Consider the following 13,381-nt stretch of genomic DNA (forward strand, 5'->3'; position numbering starts at 1 on the left):
GGTAGGTTTTAAAAAAAATGTTTATTTTAATTTTGAGAGAGAGAGAGAGAGAGCGAGCAAGCAAACAGGGAAAGGGGCAGAGAGAGAATCCCCAGCAGGCTCCATCCATGCTCAGCGTGGAGCCCGATGCGGGGCTTGATTCCACAACCGTGAGAACATGACCTGAGCCAAAAATCAAGAGTCACATGCTTAACCAACTGAGCCAACCAAGCATCCCTTAGTTTTTAAGGAAAATTTGTTTTGGGGCATCTGGCTGGCTTGGTTGGTAGAGCATTCAACTCTAGATCGCAGGATCATGAGTTCAAGCCCCATGTTGGGTGTAGAGATTACTTTTAAAAAAGTGAGTAATAATGGGGTTCATGGGTGGCTCAGTCAGTTAAGAGTCCAACTCTTGATTTTGACTCTGGTCATGATCTCATGGTTTTTGAGATTGAGGCCCATGTTGGGTTTTGCATTAACAGCAAGGAGCCTGCTTAGGATTGATTCTCTCTCTCTCTCTCTCTCTGTCTCTCTCTTTCTTTCTCTCTCTCTCTCTCTCTGCTTCTCCACTCGCGCTCACACCCAAAATAAATAAATAAGCTTAAAAAAATGGGTAATAAAATTTTCTTAAATTCCTATATTAAAAAATCTGTTTCTCTGTTGATATTTGCTATTGTCTTTTGTTTTCCATTTCATTGATTTCTGCTTTTATCTTTATTTCATTCCTCCTATTTTTTTTTTTCACCTTTCCATGATCAAATTGCAGAATATATACAGTACCAGATCTGAGCGGGTCCTAAATGCATTGTAAATTGCAATGTGGCTCACACTCTAGCATGTCTGTTCCTGCCATACCGCCAGCCTTTCCCTCAACTCATCCCCAAAAGGCCCAAAGAGTATAGTTCCCTGTGATCAGTTGTCTGACGAGTGTGAATAAAGCCAAGTTATGTTTATGTATGTAATATGATGGAACCAGGCAAGAGTGGACTGCTGTGGGATAATAGCCCTGTTTAGGGGAGACACTGAAGTATAGTAAGGAAGGAAAGAAAGTTCTTCCAATGGGTAGCACTTTGAATAGTACATTTCATAGTCAGTTTTTTTTGTTTTGTTTTTTGTTTTTAATATGAAATTTATTGTCAAATTGGTTTCCATACAACACCCAGTGTTCCTCGCAACAGGTGCCCTCCTCAATACCCATCACCCACCCTCCCCTCCCTCCCACCCCCCATCAACCCTCAATTTATTCTCAGGTTTTTTTTTAAATTTTTTTTTAATGTTTATGTTTATTTTTGAAACAGAGAAAGACAGAGCATGAACGGGGGAGGGGCAGAGAGAGAGGGAGACACAGAATCGGAAGTGGGCTCCAGGCTCTGAGCCATCAGCCCAGAGCCTGACGCAGGGCTTGAACTCACGGACCAAATGCGAGATGGTGACCTGAGCCGAAGTCGGACGCTCAACCGACTGAGCCACCCAGGCGCCCCAATTTATTCTCAGTTTTTAAGAGTCTCTTACAGTTTGGCTCCCTCCCTCTCTAACTTTTTTTCCCCTTCACCTCCCCCATGGTCTTCTGTTAAGTTTCTCAGGATCCACATAAGAGTGAAAACATACGGTATCTTTCTCTGCCTGACCTATTTCACTTAGCATAACACTCTCCAGTTCCATCCACGTTGCTACAAAAGGCCGTATTTCATTCTTTCTCGTTGCCACGTAGTATTCCATTGTGTATATAAACCACAATTTCTTTATCCATTCATCAGTTGATGGACATTTAGGCTCTTTCCATAATCTGGCTATTGTTGAAAGTGTTGCTGTAAACACTGGGGTACAAGTGCCCCTGTGCATCAGCACTCCTGTATCCCTTGGGTAAATTCCTAGCAGTGCTATTGCTGGGGCATAGGGTAGATCTATTTTTAATTTTTTGAGGAACCTCCACACTGTTTTCCAGAGTGGCTGCACCAGTTTGCATTCCCATGTTATTTGTTTTTTTGAAGGCAAGCTATACTGAGGTGAGGATCTGACCAGATTCACAGACAATAGCTAATGATTTTTAGATAGATAAGGACTCAGAAGGAGCAAGAATAGAGAATCAGTGCAAGGAAGTGTATGGAAAAGGCATGTGGATAGACCTCTTGGGATAGATCTGGAGTGCAAGGATTTAAATCTCACTTGTGATCATCAGATGAGCGAGATACTCGTTATGCCTCAGTTAGCTTCTTTCTCCATCCACCTACATGATTGCTCCGTGGGCTCATGAACAAGTGGCCATGACGCAGGGAGGCTGAAAAGGACACATTCTGGATCTGAATGTATTTTCCCACCCGCCATGTTCTGTTGGCGACCCCATTCGCCATCATGAGATTCCACAGAGCAAAGGGCTTCACCAAGGAACTCACTCTAAGGCAAAGTAAGTGGAGCATTATTAACAAGATTTTCTCCTCTTACTATGAATCCTACATGCTGCTGGAGGAATATGGTTGGGACTCAGCATACCTGTGGTGCCCCCTGGCATTCATCCTGACAGCATCCCTAAGACCTAGATCTTTCAGAAATGAAATCAAGAAAGGAAGGAAGGAAGGGAGGGAGGGAGAGGGAGAAAGAAAAAAGAAAGAAAAAGAGGGAGAGAGAGAAAAAAGGGAGGGAGGGAGAGGGAGAGAGAAAGAAATCCAGTATATATACCAGTAATGATGTCATTGATGCGTGTACTGAATTAACCCATGTGTGGTGGTAGAAATGATGTCTTCGCAGACAAGTTCAGGGGAAAGGTTCTCGGTATGGTTTCTGACCTAAGCCTGGTTCGTTAGCCATCTTAAGTGATTTTGTTAGCTAAGGGATTATGTTTTTGTTTGTTTTAACCGGCTGCTTGGAGTTTATTTTCCACTTGGTGCGAGGCACACCTTCGTGGGGGTGTCAGGAAGGCTTGCGTGTGGCTTGGATAGTAGAGGGTGGGGTTCTCTCAGCTTCCTTTTTGGTGTTTGCAGTTTTGATGTTAAAGACCCCACTGCTTCTGCGTGCTGCAGCCTGCCTAGTCTACGGGGAGGGGAGGAAAGGGACCCCGGGGAGCCTAGTGCCTCCTGAAGCCTGGTGGCTGGTGGTGGCCACTCAGGACTGGGGCGGGGTGTCGGCTTTGCCAGGCTGGCCGCCAGGCTGCTTTCTCGTGACATCCAGAGCCAAGTCACAGGTGATTGTGGTGTTGGAGGCCTGGGGAGGTTCCAAGCCTGCGGAGTCTAACGCCGTAGCCATGAATGGGAGAGCGGACTTCCCGACAAAGAAGCTTGCCCACCAGTGACCTGGGTAGGCCTCGGGGGGACCAGGGTGGTGAAGGATGGCTTCCCCAGGATATTCTGCACTTCCGCAGGAGCTGTTACTGGAAGTGGAACCCAGGCAGTGGCGGTAATAGTCGTGGGTGGCTGCGAGCAAGCCGCGATAGGGGGTGGCTTCCTTGCTGTCGTTTGTGGGCTGGTGGAAACCTTGGCAGCGACCCCTCCCAGGCCTCGGCATGTGGTCGTGGGTGGTGAGGTTGGTGATGGGGGCGCTAGGCCACAGAACCAATTTGCAAAGGAGACCAGGGAAAACCGCTGCACAACTGAGATGCCCACAGGGCTCCGCTTTCTGTTTAATGCAGAGAGTTGACTTTAAAATTTTTTTTTTTTTAATTTTTTTTTTTTCAACGTTTTTTATTTATTTTTGGGACAGAGAGAGACAGAGCATGAACGGGGGAGGGGCAGAGAGAGAGGGAGACGCAGAATCGGAAACAGGCTCCAGGCTCCGAGCCATCAGCCCAGAGCCTGACGCGGGGCTCGAACTCACGGACCGCGAGATCGTGACCTGGCTGAAGTCGGACGCTTAACCGACTGCGCCACCCAGGCGCCCCAAAATTTTTTTTTTTAATGTTTATTTGTTTTTGAGACAGAGACAGAGCACAAGTGGGGGAGGGGGGTTGGGGGGGGGAGGGAGGCCGATAGACACAGAATCCAAAGGAGCCTCCAGGCTCTGAGCTGTCAGCACAGAGCCTGACGCAGGGCTCAAACTCACAAACCACGAGATCATGACCTGAGCTGAAGTCGGATGCTTAACCGACTGAGCCACCCAGGCGCCCCAGACAGAGTTGATTTTCAGTGTTTGAAACTAAGAACCCTGGTTTCTACAGCGAAGTAAGTCGGGTGGAGGAGCAGATTAGGAGGTTGAATAGCATGCTCCCCAAAAGATGTGTTCAAACCCTAATCCCCAGTACTTGGTGTCAGCCAATGTGACTTGATTTGGAAACAGGGTCTCTGCAGATATAATCAAGTTAAGATCATACTGGGTTAGGTCATACTAGATTCGGGTGAGCCCTGAATCCACTGACTAGTGTCCTTATAAAAGGCCAGACACACAGGGAGGAAGGCCATGTGATGCCAGGGCCATAAATTGGAGGGATGTAACTATAAGCCAAGGAATACCAAAGACTGCCACAAAGAAGCAAAGGGAGATGCTTCCTGAGTCCTTCAGAAGGGAGTGTGGCCCTGCCGATTTTGGATTTCTAGCCTCCAAAGCCACGAGAGAATACATGTATGTTTAAGCCACCCAGTTTGTGGTCATTTGATACAGCAGCCTTGGGAAAAGAATACACACTTCATTCAAGGTACCCTGAGTCCGTGGAAAGATTCAGTTCTGTGAACTGGGTGAGTGGCTGACTGTGTTCTCTACCGTGGGGACTTGACACAGGTCTCTGTTTGCTGAGCCTTGAGGGGGGGTTGTTAGTGGGCGGCCCCTAAAAGACCACATGATAGTTAGCCTCGGTCCCAAGTCCCTTTAGTTAGATGATTCCGATTAGCATGCTGATCCAGCCGTCCATTACGGTATTGTACCCACCTTTGTTCCGAGAAATGAAATCCTACTCTTCCCCCTACTACCCGAAGAACCTGGCTTCCATGCCCACTGAAATCAGTATTATCTCCTGTGAGCATTCCCGGCCAATGAAAAACAGCCACACCAGTCTCTTAGAATATGCTATTAGTCTCCTCAACAGTATCCCCAATTTAATCAAATCTAAGGCACCATCAATGATAAGACACACTATTACTTTACGAACTACTTAGAAAAAAAAACACTGTCAAAGTTTGACCTGTAATAACTTATAATGCATCTGCTTTTCACAGGCATGAAAAGATGTGCGTCTTAGAACTCATGGAACACAGTATTTCTCAAAGCCTTGGTGAAACAAGTGTCATTTGAACTCAGAATTCTCAGGAAAACAAAAGTGTGAGGGAGCAGATTATCCATGATAAACCATTCTACCCCTTGTGTCTCTCTGAGGTTTTGGATTTCTTTCTATTCGTTATTCCAGGGCATTTCTGGCAACTTAACTTTATTTAGTGTGGACTAACGTTGAGTGCAGGTTTCAGTTCACCAACTAAGAAAACGATGAGAACCCAGCTGCTTTAGGTCAGCATATTGAACCCAAAATCTCTGATATGCATACCCATAATGACCGATTCAGCCTGATATGATTATCCCTCCTTGATCTGGCACCCTCCTGTCATATAACCAGACATCCTTGCTAGGGTTATTACAGGTATTTCTTAGGGTGTAAGCCTTCTCCTGGGCCAGACTCTGTATTTGTCTTTCTGGAGCATACTGGGTCTGACTGTTGTTACAGGTTTGGAAAAAGTGAAGAGTCCTAGAGACGATGAGGAAATGTGGCTTTCTGTGTCCCTGAGCTCACGTGAGCCTCTTTACGAGTTTTCAGGCAAGGTGGGAACTGCATCATCAAACAGAATAGCAGTTGAGTATACGCAGGTGAGCACCATTCCAGATTGAGACTTAGAAAAAAAATTTTTTTAACATTTTATTTATTTTTGAGAGACAGTGCTCAAGCGGGTTAGGGGCAGAGAGAGAGGGAGACATAGAGTCTGAAGCAGGCTCCAGGCTCTGAGCTGTCAGAGAGCCAGATGAGGGGCTCGAACCCACAAACTGTGAGATCATGACCTGAGCTGATGTCGGACGCTTAACTGAGCCACCCAGGTGCCCTGCAGATTGAGACTTAACGGAAACTGTGACTCATCTGCATCCTCTCATATGTCGCCATTTCAGTTGTCAAGGTCCTATTTTCACCTAAGAGACTTGGTGAAGAATTAAACTAACATTGGGGCACTGGGTGCCTTAATCGGTTAAATGTCCGGTTTCAGCTCAGGTCATGATGTCGCTGTTCATGAGTTCGAGCTCCGCTTAGGTTTCTGTGCTGACAGCTCAGAGCCTGGAGCCTGCCTCAGATTCTGTGTCTCCCTCGCTCTCTGCCCCTCCCCTGCTCGTACTTTGTGTGTGTGTGTGTGTGTGTGTGTCTGTGTCTCTCTCTCTCTCAAATAAATAAAACATTAAAAAAAAAAGAAACTAACGTTGTAATTTGGCAACTCGTGGGATCAAACTTTCATATTTGTCTTTTGGTTTTCTCTGTTCTTCAGCTGCAAACAATAAGAGATTCCTTTACTGTAGCCTCAGAAATTTCAGTCTGTGCTTTCATAGGAGGATTTAGAAATTAGAGCTTCTCTTTTTTTTTAATTTTTTTTTAAGCAAGCTCTATGCCTGCTGTAAGGCTTGAACTCAGAACCCCCAAGATCAAGAGTCGTGGGATCTACCGACTGAGCCAGCCAGGCACCCCTGTTAATTCTCCTTCTTTAAGCCAGTTTTCACTGGTAGTGATTTTTGTCTCTCCCAGGGTACATGTGGCAATATCTAAAGATATTTTTAGCTGTCACAGCTGGGGAGGGATGTGTGTATATGTTACTTGCATCTGGTGGATAGATACCAGGGATGTTGTTAAATATCCTGTAATGCATAGGATACCCTCCTATAACCAATAAATATCCTGCCCAAAATGTCAGTAGTTCTCGGCTGAAGAAGCCCCATCTTAAGCTACTCACCACAGTAAGAAGTCACCACCCTATCCCACGTCCCTTGGTTCCTCAAATATGCTTCTATTCCCTTCAGCAATCTCAGCTCTTTTGCCAAAAAAGTACCATGACACGATCAACGATAAGGAGCACCGTTATTTTATGACGGTGAAGGAAGCAGCACTGGCAAACCATAATGGCACTTTGATCTTCAACACGCCCTTTTATGTGTGCCCTTCACGGGCACTTCCTTCTAGATGACGGGATAATGTAGCTGCTTCTCGGCAGGGTGCCACAGGATACTAGAGCCACGCCCCCTCATACTTGCAGGTTCCCCCTTAGGCCCTAAGTAGACCCAATCCCCAATCCTTGAAGTCCTCTTGCCTGCAACCACTTCTGATGCACATTTCTGCTTTTCAGCAGCACAGTTGTGTCTGTGTGCGTGTGCACACGCACGTGTAAGATACGGTGGGTTCCTGTGTAGCTTGGGGGGGGGGGAACTGGGATTGCTGGAGACCACGTTTACGACTTTTTTTTCACTTAAAAATTTTTTTTCCTCAATGTTTACTTACTGAGTTTTATTATAAAATTGTTTTTAATGTTTATTTTTGAGAGGGAGGGAGAGACAGAATGTGAGTGGGGGAGGGGCAGAGAGAGAGAGAGGGGGGGACACAGAATCGGAAGCAGGCTCCAGGCTCTGAGCTGTCAGCACAGAGCCCGATGCAGGGCTCGAACTCACGAACTGTGAGATCATGACATGAGCCGAAGTCGGACGCTTAACTGACTGAGCCACCCAGGAGTCCCTAGTCTTTTTTCTTAATGTAAACTCTAACCTCAACGTAGCACTTGAACTCCTGGCCCTGAGATCAAGAGTCACATGCTCTACCGACTGAGCCAGCCAGGTGCCTCCATAATACAGTGTTGAACCATCCCCTTTTCATCGCCACTGTGAGTAACTTTGTACAGCAGACTGTTATCCATTCTGTCTGGATTACTGTCCTGGCCTTTTTCTCCCCGCTTCCGCTCACTCTCCCTTCCAGTCCACAGCCCTCGGAGTAGCAAGTGTGTTTCCTTTTCCAGCCACCCTATAAACCTTCTTTGCTTACAACCTTCCGTGGCTTCATTTTGCACTTAGAATAAAATCCAAAATCTTTATTTTGGTTTCTAAGGGTGATCAAGTCTTCCCTTTTGTTTTTTTTTAAAGTGTTTATTTATTTTGAGAGAGAGCGAGAGAAAGAGCACATGCTTGAGCAGGGAAGGGGCAGAGGAGAGAGGGAGGGAGAATCTCAAGCAGGCTCCACACTCAGCACCGTGAGATCATGACTTGAGCTGATATGAAGAGTCGGATGCTCAGCTGACCAAGCCACCCACACGCTCCAAGAGAGCCTCCTTTTATTCTCAAAAATTAATGCTTTGGACAATAAGTTACTGGCCCTTTACCTGTACGGCCCTGATTTTCTTTACATTTTTTTTTTTTTTAACATTTATTTATTACTGAGAGAGAGAAGAGAGAGACAGAGCGTGAGCAGGGGAGGGGTAGAGAGGGGGAGACACAGACTCTGAAGCAGGCTCCAGGCTCTGAGCTGTCAGCACAGAGCCCACATGGGGCTCTATCTCAACGAACCACGAGATCATGACCTGAATGGAAGTCGGACGCCCAACCGACTGAGCCTCCCAGGCGTCCCTGGAAGGCCCTGATTTTCTGGACCCTGCTCCCTGACCCCCTGAGTCACTAACCCCCGCTCACATCTCCTCTTACCTTTCGTCCCTGCTTTGGGGCCTTTGAAGGTTCTGTTCTTCTGCCTTCTGTTTTCCACACAGTTTTCTCCTTGTCATCCTTCAATAGCAAAATGGGCATCTGAGATGGCTTTCGTCACTTTTTTTTTTTTTTTTTTTTTAAGGAATCTTTATACCTCATGTGGGGCTTGAATCCACAACCCCCAGATCAAGAGTCGCATGCTCCACCCCGCCCCCCCTTCTCACCTCTCTACCTAAACAGCCTCTATCTCTGTTCTCTGCACCATTTCCTTGCTCACTTCTTCCATAGATTCTCCAGAATTTGATGGCTTTTTTTTTTTTTTTTTAATTTATTTTGAGAGAGAGACCAGGGGAGGGGCAGAGAGAGGGGGAAATAGAATCCCAGGCAGGCTCTGTGCTGTCAGCACAGAGCCCAGTTCAGGGCTCCAACTCACAAACCACGAGACCGTGACCTGAGCCGAAACCAAGGGTGGGATGCTTAACCAACTGAGCCACCCAGGCGCCCCCAGAATTTGGTGTTTGTTCTGTCCACTTGTTTATCGTTAATTTCTGGCTTGTCCATCAGAATGTAAGCTCCCTGAGGGTATGGATTACGTGTGTTTTCTTCACCAGTGTGTCCTGGGGCCCACACGCCACAGTTCCCTTAATGAATAATATGTTAAACAGAAGAGTAAAATTCACCAGGCCTTCCCTCCCTGAACCTCCTGGTAAGGGTAAGCTGCCTTGCAGAACAGAGTCAGACGGTCCGTCGTTCTCTTCCTTGCACGTCTCACAGCTGTACTTAGACGGCCATTTGTGTAATGTCACTATTGTCAGTTTCTCCTAGATTATACTTCCATGAGAACGGAGGCACATCTCTCTTGCCATGCCCACAACAAGGCAGTTCAGGAGGCATGAGTCTGCGGAGTCTCGCGGAGGCCCATGTGCCTGCGAGCTGGGGAGAGGGAGGAGGAGGGGACCTTGGCTCTGTGGTGGCACAGTGAAAACAGGAAGGGCACGTGCACGGCTCACGCAGGCCTCCCCGTGCAGGGTGATTAGGTGGCCCGGTCTTTCTCTTCTGCAGAATTTCCCTGGACTTCCTCTGCTTCACTCTTGTTGTCCTTAGAGGTTTCTTAAACTTCAGCAAATCTGGGTACGTGGAGGACCCAGGCCTTCAGCCAAGGCACATGGCTGGGATGGCAGCAAGGCCTCTGGATCCCTGGGAAGACTTGGAGGAGTGTGGAGAGGAACACTTGCAGCTGATGCCCTAACTTCTTTCTGTGTTGTCTTTGTAAACAGAAGTCCCGACCGCTACTGGCTCAAAGACCGCAGTAGAACGTATAAACTCAGGCAACCCCGACGCAGCATTAACACAGGGTGGTGAAAGTCCAGTTGAAAACACAAAGATGACGACGGCCACGACGACCACGACGACCATGACGACCACGACGGCCACGACCACGACGACCACGGTTCCACCACCTCCTGAGGAAATGAAGTCGTCACCCACCACGTCAGCCGTGGTCACCAAAAGCCCATCTACGGCACCCAACAACTCACCTGCTGCCCCGTCTCTAGCCCCGACGCAGAAAGACACAGTTGCCACTCCCAGTAACAAAGAGGGGGTGTTAACCGGCCCCCCGACAGCTCCTGATCCACCAACCAGTAAGTCCGTGAAGCCCGACACCACACAGGGCCAGCCAGCCGGATCTGGAACCCAGGGTAGCACCAGTGTTCCCACTGACCACGCGACCACACAGGGCACGGGGCCTCTGCCGCCACTGGTTAGCCCCACCCGTGCCACACCTGCTCCTTCCACGGCCACCCCACCAAGCCCTCACCAACCAGCTGCGACTGCTACTTTGAAGCCCCCGGGGGACTCTTCCAAGGCACCAGATAAAGTCTCTGCGGCTTCAAGTACTATAGGCACCAAGACCAGTCCCGACTCCACATTACATGGGGCGCCTACCACGCCAAGTAAGTGATGTGCTCCCCCCACCCCCCACCCCAGGAAGAAACTTCTGAATGCTTATATTCCATACAGTTGCTCAGCTGGAAGATAGAATTCATGCTGAGGGTTACACACTGTGACTACACCACCTTCATTCAGGCCTGGGGTCCCCTTCAATGACAAGCAGAGGCCAACAATGCTGTGTTGTTCTGATGAGAGCTCGGGGTTTTGGCCTGCTCGGTTGAGCGCATAAACAAGCCAACAGTCTATTCATGGGTAAGACTTGGGCGGTTGGTTGCAGGGTGGAGGGAGCATTGAAAGTAGTTCAGAGCAGCGGCGCCTGGGAGACTCAGTCTGTTAAACGTCCGACTTCGGCTCAGGTCATGATCTCACGATTTGTGGGTTTGAGCCCCGCGCTGGGCTCTGTGCTGACAGCTCGGAGCCTGGAGCCTGCTTTGGATTGTGTCTCGCTCGCTCTCTGCCCCTCCCCCGCTCACACTCTGTCTCTCTCTCTCTCTCTCAAAAATAAAACAAACATGAAAGAAAAAAGAAAAAGCAGGACTCCAGAACAGTGTTCCTCACATGCGTTTGATAGCATTTACAGTAGGAAATACATTTTAATTTTACACCACGATCTGGGACACGAAAATATAACACACGTATAACAACACATGTAACTGATAACAAAAGTTTCACGTATCAGGGCTTATCCTTGCTGTATGGGATACGTCCTAATAATTTTCTACTCCATCCCATTCCTTTATTCCTTTTTAAAAGTGCTGATCTTAACCCAGTAAGTAAATTTTAAAACTCACTGATGGATCAAGAGCCTCAAGATCATGACCCATAGCAGATCTATTGAACCAGAACTTCTAAGTGTGAACCTGAGGGTCTGCATTGTCCAGAACTTCCTCGGTAATCGGGATGCACGCTGCTGTTGTCACTGTGGTGGCGCTGTCCTGCTGTAAGAGCAAGGGCTCTGAGTTAGGGACGCCGGGATTCACATCCCCGTTGCGTCTCCCTGTTGTTCTTTTTTTAAGTTTACTTCTTTATTTCGGGAGAGAGAGAGAGAGAATTCCAAGTAGACTTTGCACTGGCAGTGTGGAGCCTGGCATAGGCTCGAACACATAAACTGCAATCATGACCTGAGCGGAAACCTTGAGTCAGTCACTTAACCAACTGAACCACCCACATGCCCCCTATTGTGCCACTTCTTAACACTGTGACCTTGGGCAAATCATCAAGCCCCTCTGAGCCTCAGTTTTCTTTTTCTTTCTCTCTTTCTTTCTTTCTCTTTTTTTCTTTCTTTCTTTCTTTCTTTTTCTTTCTTTCTTTCTTTCTTTCTTTCTTTCTTTCTTTCTTTCTTTCTTTCTTTCTTTCTTTCTCTTCTCTCTTTCCTTTTCCTTTCTTTTTTTTTCCTTTCTTCCTGTCTTTCTTAAATTAAAACATTTTTTTTCATTTTTACTTAGAGGGCAGGGGAGGGGTAGAGACAGGAGAGAAGAATCCCAAGGAATCCCAAGCAGGCTCCACAGTGTCGGCACAGAGCCCCATGTGGGGCTCAAACCCACAAAACCGCGAGATCATGACCTGACCCGAAATCAAGTGTTGGGCGCCCAACTGAGCCATCCAGGCACTCCTGAATTTTTTAAAATGTTTATTTATTTTTGAGAGAAAGAGAGAGTGTGAGCAGGGGTGGGGCAGAGAGAGAAAGAGGGAGACGGAATCCGAAGCAGGCTCCAGGCTCTGAGCTGCCAGCACAGAGCCCGACACGGGGCTCAAACCCACCAGCCGTGAGATCATGACCTGAGCTGAAGTCGGGCACTTCACCACCTGAGCCACCCAGGCGCCACTCAGTTTCTTTATTTATAAAATAGGTTAATTATGGTACCTTCTTCGTAGGGCGTGGTGAGGATTAACTAAGAGAGTAAGTCGGAAGCACTCAGTACGGTCCCTCAGATGGAGTGAGTCCTCATTTAGTATTAGCTGTTGCTGCTGAGACCATTGCCATCGTGACTGCTTTTATGAGGCCTCACCCTGGCTCATTCAGTCTCACCCATCCTGGACTATGTTATGAGAATGGACTTCAGGTGTTTACTTCTTCCTCATAGCCTCGCTCATTACTCCAGCTTGTAGTCTAGGTGGGAGATAAGATCAAAGAACCTTAGGGAGCTAAGAACAAGAAAGACTGTCCTCTTAAAGGTTCCACTTATTTATATTTTTTACTTTTAAAAAAAGTTTTATTAATTTTAGTAATCTCTACACTCAACGTGGGACTCGAACTCACGACCCCGCAATCAAGAGTTGCACACTCTTCGGACTGAGCCAGCCAGGCGCCTCCCACTCATCTTTTCTCATAGCATTTGCTTTCCAATTACAGCATCATCTGTTGCCTCACAAGGAAATCATGAGCACTCCAGCAAGGTGCCACCTGTCACTGGGACCTCTTCCTCCGCCACTGGGACCTCTTCCTCCGCCACTGGGACCTCTTCCTCCACCACTGGGACCTCTTCCTCCGCCATTGGGACCTCTTCCTCTGCCACTGGGACCTCTTCCTCCGCCACTGGGACCTCTTCTTCCGTCCCTGGGATCTCTTCCTCCGTCCCTGGGACCTCTTCCTCTTCCTCTTCCTCTTCCTCGGGACCTGTGGCCACATCTACTGTTATGAGACCTGGAAGCTTTAGCACTCACTTGGCTCCAACTACCCCCCAAGTCTCCAGCACATCGTCTCCTGCCTTGACTCATAGGGATGATGGGGTGCTGCCAGCAGCGGTGGGACAGGTAAGAGAGACCAGACTCAGATGGGAGGGGGCTCTAAGAGGTATTTCTAGTCTTCCTTATAGCCCAG

At 47.8% G+C, this 13,381-nt stretch overlaps 1 protein-coding gene across 1 annotated transcript in view; it reads left to right on the forward strand.

Annotated features, from left to right (window-relative positions):
* Positions 1-13,381, forward strand: part of PODXL (podocalyxin like) — a 53,759-nt gene that overhangs the window by 32,152 nt on the left and 8,226 nt on the right. The window contains exons 2-3 of the mRNA XM_058724251.1: positions 9,885-10,562; positions 12,914-13,314. Coding sequence (XP_058580234.1) covers positions 9,885-10,562; positions 12,914-13,314 — 1,079 coding nt within the window. The remainder of the gene's footprint in view (positions 1-9,884; positions 10,563-12,913; positions 13,315-13,381) is intronic.

The sequence above is a fragment of the Neofelis nebulosa genome, chromosome 4 (genome assembly GCF_028018385.1).
Source record: "Neofelis nebulosa isolate mNeoNeb1 chromosome 4, mNeoNeb1.pri, whole genome shotgun sequence".
Lineage (NCBI taxonomy): Eukaryota > Metazoa > Chordata > Mammalia > Carnivora > Felidae > Neofelis > Neofelis nebulosa.